Source organism: Lissotriton vulgaris, chromosome 2_1 (genome assembly GCF_964263255.1).
Source record: "Lissotriton vulgaris chromosome 2_1, aLisVul1.2, whole genome shotgun sequence".
NCBI lineage: Eukaryota > Metazoa > Chordata > Amphibia > Caudata > Salamandridae > Lissotriton > Lissotriton vulgaris.
In genome coordinates, this window is record NC_141687.1 from 753617387 (window position 1) to 753634969 (window position 17583).

General features: G+C 48.0%; 1 protein-coding gene across 1 annotated transcript in view; it reads left to right on the plus strand.

Moving 5' to 3' along the window:
- The window catches only part of OTOG (otogelin), a 1187449-nt gene that overhangs the window by 77506 nt on the left and 1092360 nt on the right, over positions 1 to 17583 (plus strand). The window contains exon 2 of the mRNA XM_086954148.1: positions 3240 to 3291. Coding sequence (XP_086810274.1) covers positions 3240 to 3291 — 52 coding nt within the window. The remainder of the gene's footprint in view (positions 1 to 3239; positions 3292 to 17583) is intronic.

Genomic DNA, 17583 nt, shown 5'->3' on the forward strand with positions numbered 1-17583 from the left:
GGTTGGCGCATCTTCCAAGATCGGCACCTCTAACTCCATTTCACTTTCTTCACTCATTTTTTGCAAGAGAAAGACATATTATCAGACAGCGGCAAACATTGATGCCAACGTGAATTACACCAGCGGCAGCTCCTCTGAGGTGGGCTCAACATATTAATTAGAATAAACTGTGCCTGTATATATATTCAAGCGACCATTATACACCTACATCAGGCAATTGAACAGTGCATATTGTTTAAGTAAAATCAGCATTTACGTTACAATACATTTTGATACACTAGCAATATGAATCCATACCAAATACCGCTCAAATAACTACATACACGAGCAAGATTGAACTACATATTTTCAAATTGTATACAAAAAAGAAGCTTTTTAAAATTGTAATGTAATATGAAAGTGGGAAATGTTTTTCAGACGTGTGTTATAATTTCTCTTGAAGTAAAACACTGCCAACTCACTAGCAGCCTGACACCAATTCACTTGCAACCGATGGTGTTGATAGAGCGTGCAGTTCACCAGACTCAGATGACCATACTCACCTGGGCTCATAAACAACATATGATGAAATTTTAGTCAGGTAACCTGTGCATTTACTCTAATCAGTGATTTATAATTTTCATTTAGGACCTATACCATTGACTTACCAATCTTCGTCATCGGTACCTAGAGTCCTAAGGGATCAAAGGTGTTAGAATAATAGGTAAAAAAAAAGAACATTTGCTCTCATAAAATAACCACAACTTGGAAAAGGTTTAAAACTCTTTATTTAAAATCTTTAAAATGTCATAATCCAAGCATTGAATAATAGAAAATTCTCAATTAGGAAAATGACGATTAGAATGAAAATATGCAGAGTTTTTATAAAGCAGTCTTTACGCATTTGACAAGAGGATGGGGAGAGAGAAGGAAACATTACAATGACATACCCTCATTTATATAATATTTACCTAGAATGGTGTGAAGAACTAACCCTGGCCACGGGTCAGTTTAAAGGACAGAACACTGAAAGTGCAGGCACCATAAAGCACCTCCAAGGCCCAAAGATTACGATACATGAAAAGTAGAAAAGAACAGTTTTAGAACACAGAATAAATGAATGTACTGTATACCACTAATCTCTACTCTATTCCCATTATTTTTAATGTAACTATTGCATTAGTGATTAGGCAAAACGAACAGCTTAGCAAAAGCAGCAGTGCAAGCTTCTTGCATGTGAGGACATAGAGCAGCCATCTTAGTTCTAGTGCGCAGAAGCGTACATTTCTCTCCAAGCCGAGAAAGACCTCAAGTCACATGAGTATGACAGACGCATGAGCAGTAGGAAATCCCGCGTAGCTGCGGACATTTTAGTGCAAGCAATTCTGGTTAGTAGAGACACATAAGCAAACTTCTTCTAGATACCTAACATGTTGTGAAATGCAATATTAATAAGACAAACATGTTGGTTAGCGCATTTACGTTATGTCGAGATGACTGAATTCAAGCAAGTTGCGTTATGTGCGAATCCTTGCTCCATCAGTGTCATCTGTAGTGTTTCAGGAGTCTCAGTGTAGTGGACATGGACTTTATGACGAACGATTTAAGTCACTCACTCATTTACTCGCCGAATCTCAATTTTTTTTCCTCATATTTATTTTATTTATTTATTTTTTATTTTAGCGATTTCTACAGCGCCTGGTGACCCAAGGGTATCCCCGCGCTATGTAACTTGAACCTATTGAGACGGGAGGTAGTCGAAGGGTGTTACTTGGGAAACAAATGGGTCTTAAGTTTTTTGCGGAACGCAAGGAAATTGGATTCCAATCTGAGGGCCAGGGGGAGTGCGTTCCAGCCCTTGGCCGCCTGAACTGAGAATTGACGGCCTCCCGTGCGGACTTTTTTGAATCTGGGAATGTGGACTCGATTCTCATTTTGCGATCGTAGCACTCTGGTTGCTGTATAGGGTGTAATCATGTTGCTGAGGATCGCTGGGCCGGAACCGTTGTAGAGCTTGTGTGTGATACACATTGCTTTAAAGTGCACCCTTTGGCGAACAGGGAGCCAGTGCAGGGTTTTAAGGGCTGGCTTGGCAGATGTTCTGGAGGGGGTGTTGGTGATCATACGTGCTGCCGCGTTCTGTGTCCGCTGAAGTTTCGAGATGGTAGCCTCGGGGGCTCCCAGATAGACTAGATTGCTGTAGTCTAGGCGGGACAGCACTAGGCCCTGTATAAGGAGCTTTCTGGACATAGGAGGGAGTAGGGGCAGGATTTTACGAGTCTTACGCATGAGCCCAAAACATGTGCCCGAGGTTTTGGTAGCCTGGGTCTTCATCGTGAGTTGTGGCTCTAGCCACACCCCGAGTGTTTTGATTTCAGATTTGGGGGGGGGGGGATTTCACCGAACACATCGGGCCATATCGTGGGGGGGATAGTTGTCCATTGCTTACCGAGTAACATTACCTCTGTCTTTGTACCATTCAATTTCAAAGATGATTCGTTCATCCAGTTGTGGATGTTTATGAGGCAGTTAGTCAGGTTTTCAGGATGGTCAATCAGCTGGGACAGGGAGACGACTAATTGGGTGTCATCGGCGTAACTCACCATTTTGATGTTAAATGGTGTTACCACGTCCTCGAGGGGGGCCATATAGACATTAAAAAGCATGGGGCTTAGGGAAGAGCCCTGGGGGACGCCGCTAGTGAGTGGGAGGGTGGATGAGTGGTGACTGTCATCCCAGACTTGAAAGGTGCGTCCTGTAAGATAGGATTCGATCCATCCGATAGCTGTCCCGGTAAGTCCTGCTTTCGCCAGTCTGCTCAGAAGGACACGGTGGTTGACCGTATCGAAGGCTGCACTTAGATCATATTAAAAGGGAAAGATAAAATGACATACCAACAACTATGCAATGTCTGTGGTTCGTCTATAAAATCATCTTAGTCTGTGAGAATAGTATCAGGAAATAAGTTCTTCGAGTTTGATTCTTTTCTTTCAATTTTACAGTTTGTCTGTGGCAGTGGTTATGTTAGGATGTCATTTTAATCCCTATCAGAACTTGCAAATGGGCGCGAGGGAGAAATGATACTTTTATCTTTTTAATATATTGTTTTTTAGAAAAATAAATCGAGTGAGTTGTTCTGTTTCATTGAAGCACATTTTATCCATGCATGGTACCACATAATATTAGTTTCACATGGTGTTTTTTATTGTTTTTTTCTGAAGGAGTTAAAAACAGTACTCTTATTTTCATCACCTGCTCAGAACTATACCCGGGAGAGGAGGAAATTACATAAAGAAAAATGTTTACCATCCGGTAAGATATTTATCGCAGTTTTTGTATCATCGTGCAATACTTGCCTTTATATTGACTCCATTTTAAGAAATAGAATAATAAAAATATTTTCCTGTGCATTCTAATTTCTAATTTCTAATTTAAAATATTTCTAGAGCGCGGCGTACACCTTGCGGTTTCTTGGCGCTAGGGGGTTCGGCAACTGAGGGAAAAAAACCAGAAAGAGAGATAAGAGGAGATATAAGAGGGTTTAAGTGGGGAAGGCCTGGCTGAAGAGGAACGTTTTCAGATCTCTACGGAAGGGGAGATACTGAGTGGCAGAGCGGAGGTGGTCAGGGAGTGAGTTCCAAAAAGTTGGGGCCAGGGTGGAAAAGTTGGCCCCGCCCCACTTTTTGCGTGTGAAGCGAGGGATCTGAAGGAGGGACTTGGAGGAAGACCGAAGTTCTCTTGCAGGTACATAAGGATTGATTAATGAAGAGATGAAAGCGGGGGCAGTGCCCTGTCGGGCCTGGAAGACCATGCAGCCGATCTTAAAGAGGGAACGTTCTTTTACAGGGAGCCAGTGAAGCTCCCTGAGAAGGGGGGTGGAATGGTGATAACGAGGGAGGCCGTATACCAGCCGGGCTGCCTGGTTCTGGATAGTCTGGAGTCTACGCAAGCTGTACGCGGGGATGCCATGGTAAAGACCGTTTGCGTAGTCCAGTCGCGATATCACCAGTGCGGCCATGATGATCTTAAGTGCCTGGGGGGAAAAGAAGCGGGAAACAGTGCGGATAGTGCGGAGAGTGAGGAAACAGGAGAATACCACGGAACTAATTTGTGAATGGAGGGTGAGCTGGTTGTTTATTTTCACACCGAGTGTTTTGACCGTGGTGGAGGGGGTCGGTGCGGGACCAAGAGAGGGGGGCCAGAAGAGAGAGTTCCAGGGGCTGGATGGACCACCAGTGAGAACCAGCTCGGTTTTATCCGGGTTCAGCTTGAGGTGGTTGTGGTTCATCCAGTCCCTGATGAATGTCATAGTTGACTGGAAGTTAGAGACAGAGAGAGGAGAGGGGGACAGATCAAAGATGAGCTGGAGATCATCCGCGTAGTTATAGACGGTGACCTCCAGCTGCTGGAGTGCGAAGATGAGAGGAAAGATGTAAAGGTTGAAAAGTAAGGGGGAGAGAGAGGATCCCTGGGGAACACCACAGGTGACAGGGAGGGGAGTGGCCGTGAAGCCGCCTAGCCGGACCGCCTGAGTGCGGTCCCTCAGAAAGGAGGAGAGCCAGACCAGAGCTGATCCCCCGATGCCGGCCGCCTTGACACCGGTAAGTAAGATGGTATGGTCCACCGTGTCAAAGGCGGCGGAGAGATCAAGGAGGACCAGTGCCTGGTGTTTGTTCTCATCCATGCCCTTTCTGAGTTTGTCTAAGACTGAGACCACGACTGATTCGGTCGAATGCCGGGGACGGAACCCGGCTTGGCGGGATGCCAGAGCCCCATTTGCCTCAACATGGGCGCTGAGTGCCGCGGTGACGTGGCGTTCCATCACCTTGCCCAGAAAGGGTAGCAGGGAGATGGGGCGGTAGTTGGCCGAGATGGAAGGATCAGCGCCAGGTTTTTTCAGGATGGGCACTATGGTAGCTGCCTTTAGCGCAGAGGGCACTACGCCCTGTGTCAGGGAGCTGTTGAGGAAGGCAATCGGGGGGTCAGGGCAGCCGGAGTAAATTTGCTGCAGGACTCGTGCCGGGCAGACGTCCGCGGGAGACCCCGACTTCACTTTGGGGAGTATCTCCAGAAAAGAGTCCTGAGTGAGGGGGGGAATGGAGGTAAGAGGGCATTGAACGGAAGGGGGGGAGGGATCGACGTAGGCAGACGAGGGCGGTGGAATGTTGGCCTTAATGGTAGCTATTTTGTCTGAGAAGTAGGTGTTAAGTTGGTCGCAGAGAGGCTGGGAGGGAGGGATATGGGGCGAGGTTCGGTCTGAGAATGCCAGGTCATTCACTATGCCGAAGATTTCCCTGGGTTTGTTTTCTGCAGAAGTTATTTTAGACAAAAAGTAGGTGGTTTTTGCAGCCAGGATTGCTGATTTGTATTTGGCCAGTGCTGATAAAAAGTGGGTTTTTGATGAGGGGCTGTAATTTTTCCTCCATTGCCTCTCCGCCCGTCGGGCGCTCAGTTTGAGCTCTTTTAGGTGGTCGTTGAACCATCTATTGGAGTCCTTTGGTCGGCGGATGGAAATACGGCGTAGGGGCGCCACTGAGTCGCAGCCTCCAGCCAGCCAGGTGTTGATGGCCTTGGCTTGAGAGGCAGATGGTAGGCCAGCAAGAGTAGGGGTAGAGTTGCGGAGCAGGGAGGTCAAGGAGGGACAATCCAGTCTATTCCAGTTCCGCGCCCAGGTGTTTTTGGCGTGCGGAGTTTTAGGCATCAGGTTGCGGAGAATGGAAAAGGAGATGAGGGCATGATCGGACCATGGGCACGGCGAGACAGAAGCCGAGGCCACAGGGAGGTTGAGGGACCAGACCTGGTCCAGTGTGTGCCCATGGGAATGAGTGGGGGCGGATATGTGTGACACGAAATTGAGGGACGAAAGGCAATCTGTGAACTCTTTAGAGGCTGAACACTCATGTGGGTCTGAGGGCCAGTAATTGAAGTCCCCTAGCACCAAGACCGAGGCGTAGTTGACCACCAAGTTGGCCAGCAGATCTTGAAATGCCGGCAGGAATGATGGCGAGGGCTGAGGAGGACGGTACATTAAGAGGCAGGTGATGGGGGGGGGAAGATGAAAGAGAGCGGACTACCAAGAAGTCGGCAGGGGGAATGGGAGAAAAGGGGAGTGATTGAAAGTTCAACTCCGACCGAGCGATAAGGGCGACCCCACCGCCAGCCTTGCCTGCCGGCCGGTCGGCTCGCAGGGCCACATAGGAGGGGGGTAGGGTGGCCAGGAGAACAGGAAGGGAAGTGTCACAGTACCAGGTTTCGGTCAGGAGCAGTAGGTCGGGTTTCTCTGAGTCGAGTAAGACAAACAGCTCATGGTGGTGCTTGACCGCTGACCTGGTGTTGAGTAGAAGGACAGACAAAGCCGGGGTGCGGGGGGGGGGTCAAGGGGAGGGGGACAAGGCGACGGGGGGGGCGTGCAGCGGGGGATAGGGTGCTGTGGGGGAAGAAGGAGCAAGGCCTAGTGAGGAGATCAATCTACAGGTGGGATCCGGAAGTGGCCAATGGCCTTGGAGGGCAATGGGATCCTTGGAAGAGTAGGACGTAGGTTTGGCATGGAGTCGTGCCCCTAGCCCCGTCCGGCCGAGGACGGGCGCAGACGGGCTTCCCTTAGACGCTCCCGCTGCGCTCGTCCGCTGCGCGTCCTGCCCAGGCACATGATTTATGCGGGAGAGTCAGGGCGTTGAGGGGGTGTGGCCAGCAGAGGGGGCGTGTCTCGGGACGCGCCTCGCCCTCGAGAAATGGCGATGAAGATGGGGGATATCGTTGCAGCGCTTCCGCTGTTCAGAGTGCCAAGAGTGCAATGAGTAAGTGGGAATAAGAACACAGTATCACAAAACTTTTTAAAATCAAGTCTTAGCGCTCCCGGCTTTCCGCCTCAGGAGACCGATGCATTGTCTTGAGTACGGAGTAAAGGGCTGATGTATGTATAAAGACTCTTATTAAGTGCTGCTGTAAATTAGCGCATCGTTACGCTCATTAGATATGCACAAAAGTGATACCTTTGAGAGAGGCAGAAAAACTGTAAGTGAAGCCACACTAATATACATATATTGCACAATATACCACTGATGGCAAATTAACTTTTTTATGAAGAACTGTATAACTATCTTTGTATTGAATGATGGCATTCTAGACAGTAATGAAGTAAAACAACATTTTGTGCAATTTATGCTATTCTTATTATTGATTCAATATGGTGGTGAGAAGGTTTGGATTTCTGTGGCTATTTCCTCTGGATGCTATGTTGTCAAATTAACCAAGATGTGTATTATCATGGTGCAGGAATCCCATTGACTGCTTCAGTGCAAGGGTGCAAGAACTTGCAGAGGGTAGAAGTCATTATCACTCCTATCATGAGACTAGTAGTCAAGCAAGGGGATCATTTTGAATCCTTACAAAAAGGGTCTGTTCACCCAGTTACCACACATTACCCATATAATTCCTCTTTGGGCACATTTACCATAATGCCATATTGGTTCTCACAAGATTTTATATAAGGGATAACATTCCCCCACCTGTACATTATAAGAAACCACACTATGTATATATTGCACACTATAATACTGTTGGCAGAAATCTTAAGTGACTGATACAGACCATCATCTTATAAGAGTGATAGCATTTACATACTTATTGAACAAAATCAAATGAATGTTTTAAAAATAAATGACTGTATTACTATGTTTGTATTGAATGATGGCATTCTAGACAGTAATTAAGTCAATAAACATTTTGCTTATGTATTTATATTTTCAGAAATAATTCCCTTGCCCTTCCCAACTCCCCCTGACTGCAGGTAAAACAATTGTGCTATCCATCCTTCTTTCCAAGGGCTAGTGGCACCTTATTGTATTGAAGGCATCCTTTTCAAATTTTATCAATTCATCAAATTTTACAAAATTCTGTTCCCTTTCCTCTTTTGGGCATTCCCGATTGTTCTTCCTTGTCTCAACACCTTGTCAATCTTCATTGGCTTCCAAATGGTAAGCTCTTGATTTTTAAGGCCCTCTGTTTTTACCACAATGAAGTAATCATCATGCGTTTCATATACCTTCACACTGAGTCATCATTTTCACACTTACTTGGTTCTGCAATTGACAAATGCCAAGCTGTATTTGGAAATCCTGGGCTAGTAGGACCTAGTTTTCTTCAGTGGCAGCTAAATATTGGAACATGGTTACCTTTCATCTCTGCCATCAGTCTGATCACCCCCTTTTCCACAATGGTCTACTTTCATTTGTCTTTCAGTTCTGTAAGTGCTAGTGTTAAGCCACCTCTCTGGGCAGTTTTAAGCTTAATAAATATAAACCACATCATGCCTTAGAGTTCGTACTTTAAAGTTCAAAACTGATCATGGGGTTTCGGAGAGCTAATATCTGGGGAATGAGCTGGAAGGTAACTTTGGTGGTCATTTAGATGATTGATCGAGACCTGCTAGCCCACCAGCTGATTGGAGGCTATGGCCTCTGTTCTCCTCGTGGGGGATCTGCCACCATGTATATAGATGGCAGTCAGGTGGTTAAGAATGTATGTGCCTTCATCAGAGCCACTGCTGTTGCACTCCACTGAAGGTACTGATGCTTTTTTGAGCCGGCATTATGTTTGATGTGCTCACTTAGTAAAGATTTCTGTTTTCAAGAAACAAACTCCAAAAGCTGGACTTTGTTTCTTGAAAATGTAAACAAACAATATCCCTGATGTGCAGAGTGTTTTCTCCTTGGTGTGAGGACTATAGAGCATTTGTGACATGGGACCGCCATGCAAGATTGGGTAGGAAAACCGAATGATGTTTGCAATCCCTAAATATGGGTTTGGGGGAGCTCCTTTTTCATCTGGCAGCCAGCAGGTCAAAGATTTATGCCAGCGGAGCTATCCAATGATACAAGAAAGAATAAAGTTAAACATACAATAAAGAGATATTTGAAGTGCTCCCGAATAGTTTCGTTATGTTTCTGTGTTAGTGAGATCCCCTCATCTAGGGCCTCTCTAAAAGATCCCTGGATGTAGGTGATTGAGTGCCAGAATCACATTTTCCACCCAGTATACCATCACCTAAATCCATGAATTTCAAAGTATTTCCTTTGCATTGGGGAATAAGATCCAGACTCTAGAAAACCATGTCTAAACCCACCTGTTTTCTCCCTTCCAGGGAAAATATTAGGCAGAGATCCACACACATTAACTTCTTGGAGCAGGTACTAAGAGCAACCTGGGGCTGTTTTTAGGCAGATCATTAGGATGGCATGGAACTGAGGCATGAGGGAGGGAAGAGCATTTGCTGTTACCCAAGCAGTGTTGTAGAACAGACAGGGACCGGGAGCAACAGCTGCCAACATCCCCTGCTGCTCTATATTGAAGTCTGGGCCTCTATCTGGACTTTTTCTGATTTTCCCATCAGCCTGGAAACACGTGTTTCTTCTCCTTATACTGAAAAAAGCTACCGCTGACCCATACGTCACAAGTAATTTCAGGCCCATTTCCCTGCTCCCTGCCCGCTAAAGTTTTAGACAAACTAGCCCATCAGCCAGTGGCAGCTTTCATTGAGTCCAATGGTCTACTGCATGAGTCCCAGTCCGGCTTTCGCCCTGGTTTCAGTACAGAATCTGAGCTGATTGAGATGGCTGACTCAATACGCTGGGCAGTGGATGGAGGCTCTGCGGCAATGATGGTGCTTCTCGACCTGTCAGCGGCATTTGACAAGGGTGTCCAATTCCATTTACTAGATCGCCTTAAACCGATTGGCATCCAGGGATGGCGCAGAACTGGATCACGTCCTACCTGCATGACCGAGAACAACAGATCTAGATCCACACTTTCATCTCCCCCGCTAAACCACTAAAATGGGGGGCCACAGGGATCGCCCTGAGTCCGCTACTTTTTAATGTCTACCTGACACCACTGGCAGAGCTCATCACCAAAATGGGGATAAAGGAACATCCTACGCGGATGATAATCAACTGATGTTCACCTTCAGCGGGATGTCAGCATCCACCTTAGACCAACTAAAAGAGTGCCTTAAAAGCATCTCTGCCTGGATGAGCAGCAACTTCTTAAAGCTTAACGCAGACAAGATGGAGGTCTTGTTTTTAATCAAGCTGTACCTCCCCAGACGGCCTCATGATGGCCAACTGAACTCGGATCTGCCCCCACACCCAAGGGCTCAGTCAATAACTTAGGAGTCAGGTGGGAAAAAGACTTGTCCCTCGCTACCCATGTTCAACTGGTATCTGCGGCCTGCTTTGGCAAAATGAAAACCATCGGAAAATGTATTAATTTCTTACCACAGTCAGCTCTCAAAACATTTGTCCATGTATTAGTAACCTCCCACTTCAATTACGCTAATGGACTTTACATGGGTCTGCTGATCGGCCTGATCCGTAGACTGCAGGTAATTCAAAATTCAGCAGCTAGACTGGTCTGCAAGGTCCTGCTCCGCCAACGTATTTCTCCTCATCTCAGACAACTTCATTGGCTCCCGGTAGCCAAAGCATCGAATTTAAGGCCCTTACGTTTGCCTTCCGAGCGTATCAAGGTAGAGGGCCCAACTACCTGAGGAAGAGACCTCGTCCCTACCAGCAGGATAGATCCCTAAAGAACAACCACAAACAATACCTCACCACCCCCCGTTTCGCGAAAGGCTAGAATGGGAGTAAGACATTCAAGGTGGGTACTGTAGGGTCGGGCCTTAGGCCCTCATGCTGTTACTCAATGAGACACAGGACACACTGCAGGTATGGTGCAACTGGCCCAGAGCACGTGCGCTCGGCCTCTTTTATTGGTACTGTGTCACATGACCTGTGACATCAGTGGTGGGTGGGTGTTCAGTGTGAATACAGGCTTCAGCACTAGACTGCTGACTTATGCTGGGCATTACATCCCTCCCCAAATTGGTTAAAAATTAACCCAAACAGAAAAAGTCCAAAAACCTGTGGGGGAAAGAAAACACAGAAAATAACATTGGACTTGCGCTCTCAAAATGAGTCTCTGGCTGCTTGCAAGCCGCAGGCAGTATAGTTCTTGCGTTTTGGATTCACAGTTCTTGGTGGCACGGTTCGCAGTTGTTCGGCGGGTTCATCCTTTGTCTGTGCTGTCTGTCCGCTGTTCTCAGCCCTGCATTTTGCTTTGCTCTCTTGGTGACAAATAGTTAGAGACATGGATGACATGGTTGTTGTTTGTCTTCCGGCTTCTTTTCTCCATGCTGGTTGCGTGATGTTTCCGGGCAGGCTTCAGTGCGTTTCTTGGCAGGTGAAAAGAGTAGGTGCGAACATCCCTCTCACTAGGATGCCCCTCTCGCCGGTTTTCTTCTGCCACAAGATGTCCGGGAGGACCTCTTTGCCAGGTTTCCACTGGACTGGTGTTTTTGGTCGCGTTGCTCTACCATAGCCTTCGGGCCGTGAGCAGGGCGCTCCACGAGCCTTACCGTTGTGTCCTAGTTCCACCTGAAGGTTGAGTTGTCGACTCTTCATTGCTCGCGAGGCTTGCATCCTCTTGGGTCCTGCAGACGTGTTTCAGTAGGTCTGTCTCTCGTGCGGGACTTGCTGCCACCAGAGTCCCTCGAGGCTTCTGATATTGGTTTGCCACGGGCTGGTGTGAGGTAGGTCAGGTCCTCCACTTCCGGAGTCCCGAGTAGTCTCGCCATCCAATCTTCCGATCAAACCCCAGAGGTAGATGTCGCCAACAGTCTATCTTGCTCTCTTCTGCGATCGCCATGTGGATGGATGGCTCGTAGGTGGTTGTCTTGTTCTGCGCTGCCGGTGCTCTTGCCAGGTTTGTCTTCCATTGCACTCAGGTGTTCCAGTGCCTGTTACTTTCCTTCTCTCCGCATGGGTGGCTTCTTTCTTCTTCTTAACCTGACAGTTGTGCCACTCTGATGACTTCTTCCTCCTTTTCATCGTGGTGGCGATGGCCACTCTGTACCTTCTCCTTTCTTCTTTTCTTCCTTTCTTGGGTGGCGGCATGCCACTCCGATCTTTCTTCTTCTCTTCGCGACGTACCCTGGTCGCCTTTTCTTCATCTTCTCTGGCCAGGCTTCCCCATGCAGCGCGCGCACTCTGCATGTGTCTTCCTGGTCTTGTCCTAGTCCTAGGACATTGTCTTCTTGTCACTCTCTTCCAGGGTTGGCGTCACAACCTTCACATCTTCTTCCTATCGCTTTCGTTAATTTGTGTGGTTGAAGTTCGTGGGTCCAGGTCCTCGGACCACGCCTTGTCCGAACTTCTTGGACCTCGTGCTGGTCCCTTCTGCCGATGTCCGGCAGGTAGGCTTCGTGGTGCTGAGCTTCTCGGACCTCGTGCTGGTCCCTTCTGCCGATGTCCGGCAGGTAGGATTCGTGGTGCTGAGCTTCTTGGACCTCGTGCTGGTCCCTTCTGCCAATCGCTGGCAGGTAGGCTGCTCGGTGCGACCATCTGGCTGGTCAACTTCGTGCTTTGTGACCAGGCTGAGTGGTCAGGTTGCTTCTGTGTTGAATCTTCAGTTCTGCGGGTTGTCTGCACAACCATTTTCTTTTCATCTCAGTTCAATTGCTTTGGTGCGCAACTGGGTGCGTTCTTCGGGTGTTCCCTTGTGACTTGCTTCTTTGGGCTAGTGCTGTCCGCACTGCTGCGCATTTGCATCATGCGCTTTCGCACTTCCTGGTGCTGGGTTCTAGAACCATCGTTGGTTCGTGTGGGGTGTTCTTACTTTCGCCATTCTGCTGCAGCGACGGCCTGTGGCCACCAGGCATCGCTGTCTTCTCTTCTGGCGTGGCGTAGATGCTTCTGGAGGGTTGCGTCACCACTCCGTTGACGTTCTTCTGGTCTTGCTTCTTCTGTTTGGTGTTGGTTGCGATTCTTGTGGATTTTCTCTGGGCGCCCTTGCGGCGTGCTTTCGAGTGTCTTCTGAGGAGTTCATGCACTCCTGTTGGCGGAGGTGCTCTTTGCGTTTCTGGCGCGCTCCTGCGCTGTCGCCTTTTGCATCTGGGTAGTGTCTCGGTACTACTGTAGTCAGTGTTGCTGTGCATTTACCTTCATGCATGGTTGTGTTCTCAGTTGTGCTGTGGTCTTGTTCTGTTAGTACGGTGAGCTTGTTCGCTTTCTCCTTTGCTTGCCTGGAGGAAGCTGGTTACTTTTCCTCTAGAATGTCCTGCGTGGAGTTGCTGCACTCCTGACGTGCTTCTGGGGTCCCTGGCGCGTTCTCGGGGTCATCACTCTGTTATCTCCTCGGGCTGTGTGATGATTTGGTGGCGTTCCGGTGTACCAGTGTTCTTGCGCTTGGTCAGTTTATCCTGGCGCTGTTTCGCAGTCACCTGGTGCGGAGTCCCTTCACTCCTTGCGCCGTTTTGTGCAGTGTTATGTTATGCTGTCCTGGTGGCGATGGTGTGTCGCTGTGCAGCGTCTTTGGTCGGGCTTCCTTGTCGCTGTGTGGCGTTCCTGTTTCAGTCTGGCGTGGCGCGGCGCAGTACCACTCTCTGTGTTCTGAAGTCTTGTGGTGGCGCAGCGCCACTGGCGTGTCAGGTAGCACTGGTTTGCACTTTGCTTCGTCCTTTTGAGCGCTCCCCAGCTTGTTCTCTTCTGTTGGGCGTCTGCTTTCGTTTGGTGCGCTTGGGGCTATACTACAGGGCTGCAGTGGTCAGTTTACCTTATGAGTCGGTCTGGGCTGCAGCAGCTTGCTCTGTGCTGCCTTATTTTCCTCCTGGCACCCGGTTGCCTGTTGGCTCGTGTCGCTCTATGGCATGTAGGTTGCTGCCATGGGGTAGCTCCTTCGTGCTGTTGGGTGCAGTGTTTGGCTTGTTGCAGGCTTGTTTATTTTCATCTGCTGCAATATTGAAAAGATCCACTAGATGGCAGGGTTGCTCCTTGGCAGACATTGGCAGTCTTTCCCTTGCTCTGGGTCCTTCACTATTTCGCCGGTGTTTGGCTGTGTGCTGCGTGGTGTCCTAAAACTTCAGGCTAGCGTGGAGCTGGAAGTTCTTCCTGGGACTGCATGTCCAGTGGCACACGGTGCCGGTGAGGCTCCACCAGAGGGTTCCTTGGAGCATTGGTGAGTGTCTGTGTGCTTTGTGGACAAATGCACTCACGATCGGCACTTTGCTGCAAGTGCAGTGCTTCTCTCAGTCGGAGCAGCTTCCTTGTTCACACGCTGCGCTGGGGGCCAAAACGTAGGCGCTATTGCTGGGGCTTGTCTGCTCTGTTAGGTTGCGGACCACGTGCTGTCTTCTCGATTTCCCCGCCTGCAGCAGCCTCTCATTTCACACGCTGCGCAGGGCGGGGGAGAGGTCACCGCGGCTCCCGGAGATTTCTGATCTCCTTACGGGCAGTGTTCAGAGTCTTCGCGGGTGGGCTCCGCTTTCAGTTCTTGCGGCACTGGGGCAGTCGCATTGATGCGGGTGGGCACCCGCTTTGTTTATTCACACCCGCAGCTCTCCACACGCTGCGGGCTATGCACAGTTTCTCTGGGCAAGACGTCATTTTCGATGCGGGTGGGCTCCGCTTTAATCATTCGGCGCCCGGCAGCTCTCCTCACGCTGTGGGCGCTCTAAGCTAAGGTTCTTCACCCCGCCGCCGCAGTTCACACACGCGGCGGGGGACGCTGTAGGCAGGCCGCGGGTGGGCTCCGCGATCCTCGCGTGATCTCGGGGCAATAGCGGCCGATGCCGCGTCGCAGCAGGCAGGCCGCGGGTGGGCTCTGCGAGCCTCGCTTAATTACGGGGGCATTTGCGGCCGATGCCGCGTCGCAGCAGGCAGGCCGCGGGTGGGCTCCGCGAGCCTTGCTTAATTACTGGGCCAATGTTCTGTGCCGCTCGCAATTCAGGGGGCACATTAAGTGTTCGTAGTTTATGGCGGGTGGGCTCCGCTTTTGGTGCTTCACCGTCTGGGGCTCACCTTCGGCCGACGGGCCTGTTCTTCCGCGGGTGGGCACCGCGATGGCTTCTTCGTCTTTCTCGGGGCACCGCCTCGGCAGGGCGGGCTACGGCAGGCTGCAGAGGTGCGGGGTGAGCTCCCGGTCACCTTCTCCTTTTCCTCCAGGCCCGGGGCTGGACACACGCATCGTGGGCCTCTCGGTGGCCGGATCGATTCTTCTCAGGGGTGTGCCTTTGCAGCAGGCAGCTCTCCTTCCCCTTTTTCTTCGAAGTGTTCTTTTCAGCTGTGGCACGCTGGGCACAGCTCCGCCTTCGTCGCCATTGTAGGGTCGGGCCTTAGGCCCTCATGCTGTTACTCAATGAGACACAGGACACACTGCAGGTATGGTGCAACTGGCCCAGAGCACGTGCGCTCGGCCTCTTTTATTGGTACTGTGTCACATGACCTGTGACATCAGTGGTGGGTGGGTGTTCAGTGTGAATACAGGCTTCAGCACTAGACTGCTGACTTATGCTGGGCATTACAGGTACCACTAAGTGCTGGAAAAACCTACCTGCCCAATTACGCATGATGCATTCCAAACTGGAATTCAGAAATGCCTTGAAGACATGGCTCTTTAGTCGCGATGACTAGATCTGTACATACCTCTACCTTTGTTGCTGTCTGTGTAAGCGCCAGGACACCCCATTCGGGGTAGCTGCGTGCTTTACAAATATCTTTCATTATTATTATTAGTATTATATCCGGGTGTGAAATTATCAGGTTCTGAGTATGCAGAGCCAGAGACACCAGAAATCCTAGATTGCTCAAAGCAATATTTCTAAGGAGACAGAATGCATGAATTTGCACTTTGGGCAAGTTCCTGTAATGTGATCAAATGCGTCTGGACGGACTTATTAATAGACCAGAGAAATTGCAAGCTATATATGATGTATTTTGAAACTGTTGAAACATCTCTTACTCAAGAGTAATTTATGAAAAACGTATTTGCAACATTCTACATGTTTCTAATTTTGGGATGGATTTTATATTGCATTTATGTCTAATGGAAAGAAATCTCTTTGTACTAGTTTAGTTGCACTTTGAATGAACCGAAACAGGTAAGTTAAAGATTTTTAGTGTTGTAAAGAATTTGCTATGAATGTAAGCTCCTTTAAATTTACAATTTAAGGAACGCGTCAGGCTGATTCTTTAGACAATTTAATTTAATGTTATAGCATAATTTTCTTGGTTCGATAGAGGAATATTACGCTGCTGTGTCTGTTATGTTATTACTCACGTGGCTGCATTTTCTTATTTTTCATTCATTGTTTTTTTGACAGCATTACCACTGTATATACCTGTTGTCAATCTACGCCTGAGTGGTTGATGCAGGCTGCTATTTGAACGTGAAAGATCTTTGTAGCTTGCATGATAGCTCTGCAGCTTGAACTTGTAAAATCTTTCTAACCCTCAGCTTCACTGGAATGGGCCAGGTTCACTCAGTAGGCCTTAAATTGTCAAGGAGATTACATCAGTACCTCTTCAGAACTTCCAGTAAAATATCTGGAATCGTGACTTGTAAAAATAACAATTTAACTAAAATGCTCTTGTTGAAATAGATCTGTGCCATTCAGGGCAGGTAGTTTTGATTCATTGGTTTGAACGCTGACCAGCTGTGTTCCTAGTAATGCTCTGTGATGGCAAACAAAAACACATCAGGCCTGAAACAGAGCAGCACTAGCCGTAATGTATACATTAGCATCCACCATTTATGATATCCAGTTAAAACAACCAGCTAAGCCCTCGAGAGATAGACCCAGGTGAAATCAATACTTTTGCACACTTGAAATGTCAACATACATACAGGATGGGGCCATGCAGCCTTTTTCAGTAACTGATATGGAATTCCATGCTTTTTTGCCTCCCAGTCCTTCTTAGTCCTCAGGAATGACTAGCTAGACCAGTTAGGAGATACTTTACTGATATTATTGCTTGTGTTTAATAAATAAAACAGTAAACAAATTAATAAATAAAACACATTTCGTAGTGCGCCCTGCATCGCAAAATGCGATGCAGACCGCGCTGCGAAATTCGTTTTATTTATTAAATTGTTTATTTACCTCCAATTATCCATATTCCGGTTTTTAGCACCCCCCCACCCTGCCCCTGCCCCGCTCCGCCTTTCTGCCCCACTGGAACTCCCTCCACGGGCCGCGGATGCTCTTTGGGCCCGGGAATCCTTCTTTCCGTCCTTTCATTATTTTCTTTTTAATGCTATCAATGTTTACCTCGGGGAAACCCTCATGTTTGTTAGAGTGTTCCAAAGTTTAATCTGGAAGTTTTCTGCTGACTCTTCATTAAAATGATTTTTTAGGTTGTGAGCCCATGAAACCTCTGTAATATGTGAGTTTACACCTTGATTGTCAAATTTGATTCACAGTAGTCCACAATCTAGTGCTGTTGCTATATTTTATATCAGTATGTAATTTAGCCCATCATTTTTTGTCCTTGTCTCTTTGAATTCTTCAGCTTAACTTCTTTATTCGTTTTTTATTTGACCTTAGTACTGCGAAGGCTGTCAAGTCACCTGGTTTTTTCCTTAGTATTCTAAGGGCTTTATTTATTAACGTTTTATACTCCCTTAATCTGTCATCGTTTGTTACATTAGTGACCTCTTTGTATACTTTATTATCACATTTAGGGTTGTTTGATTTGGAGTGTTTTTGCCATAGTATTCCAATGAGACTTTCCCACATGTTTACCGTAGTAGTTTCATTGCTAAAATGTTCGT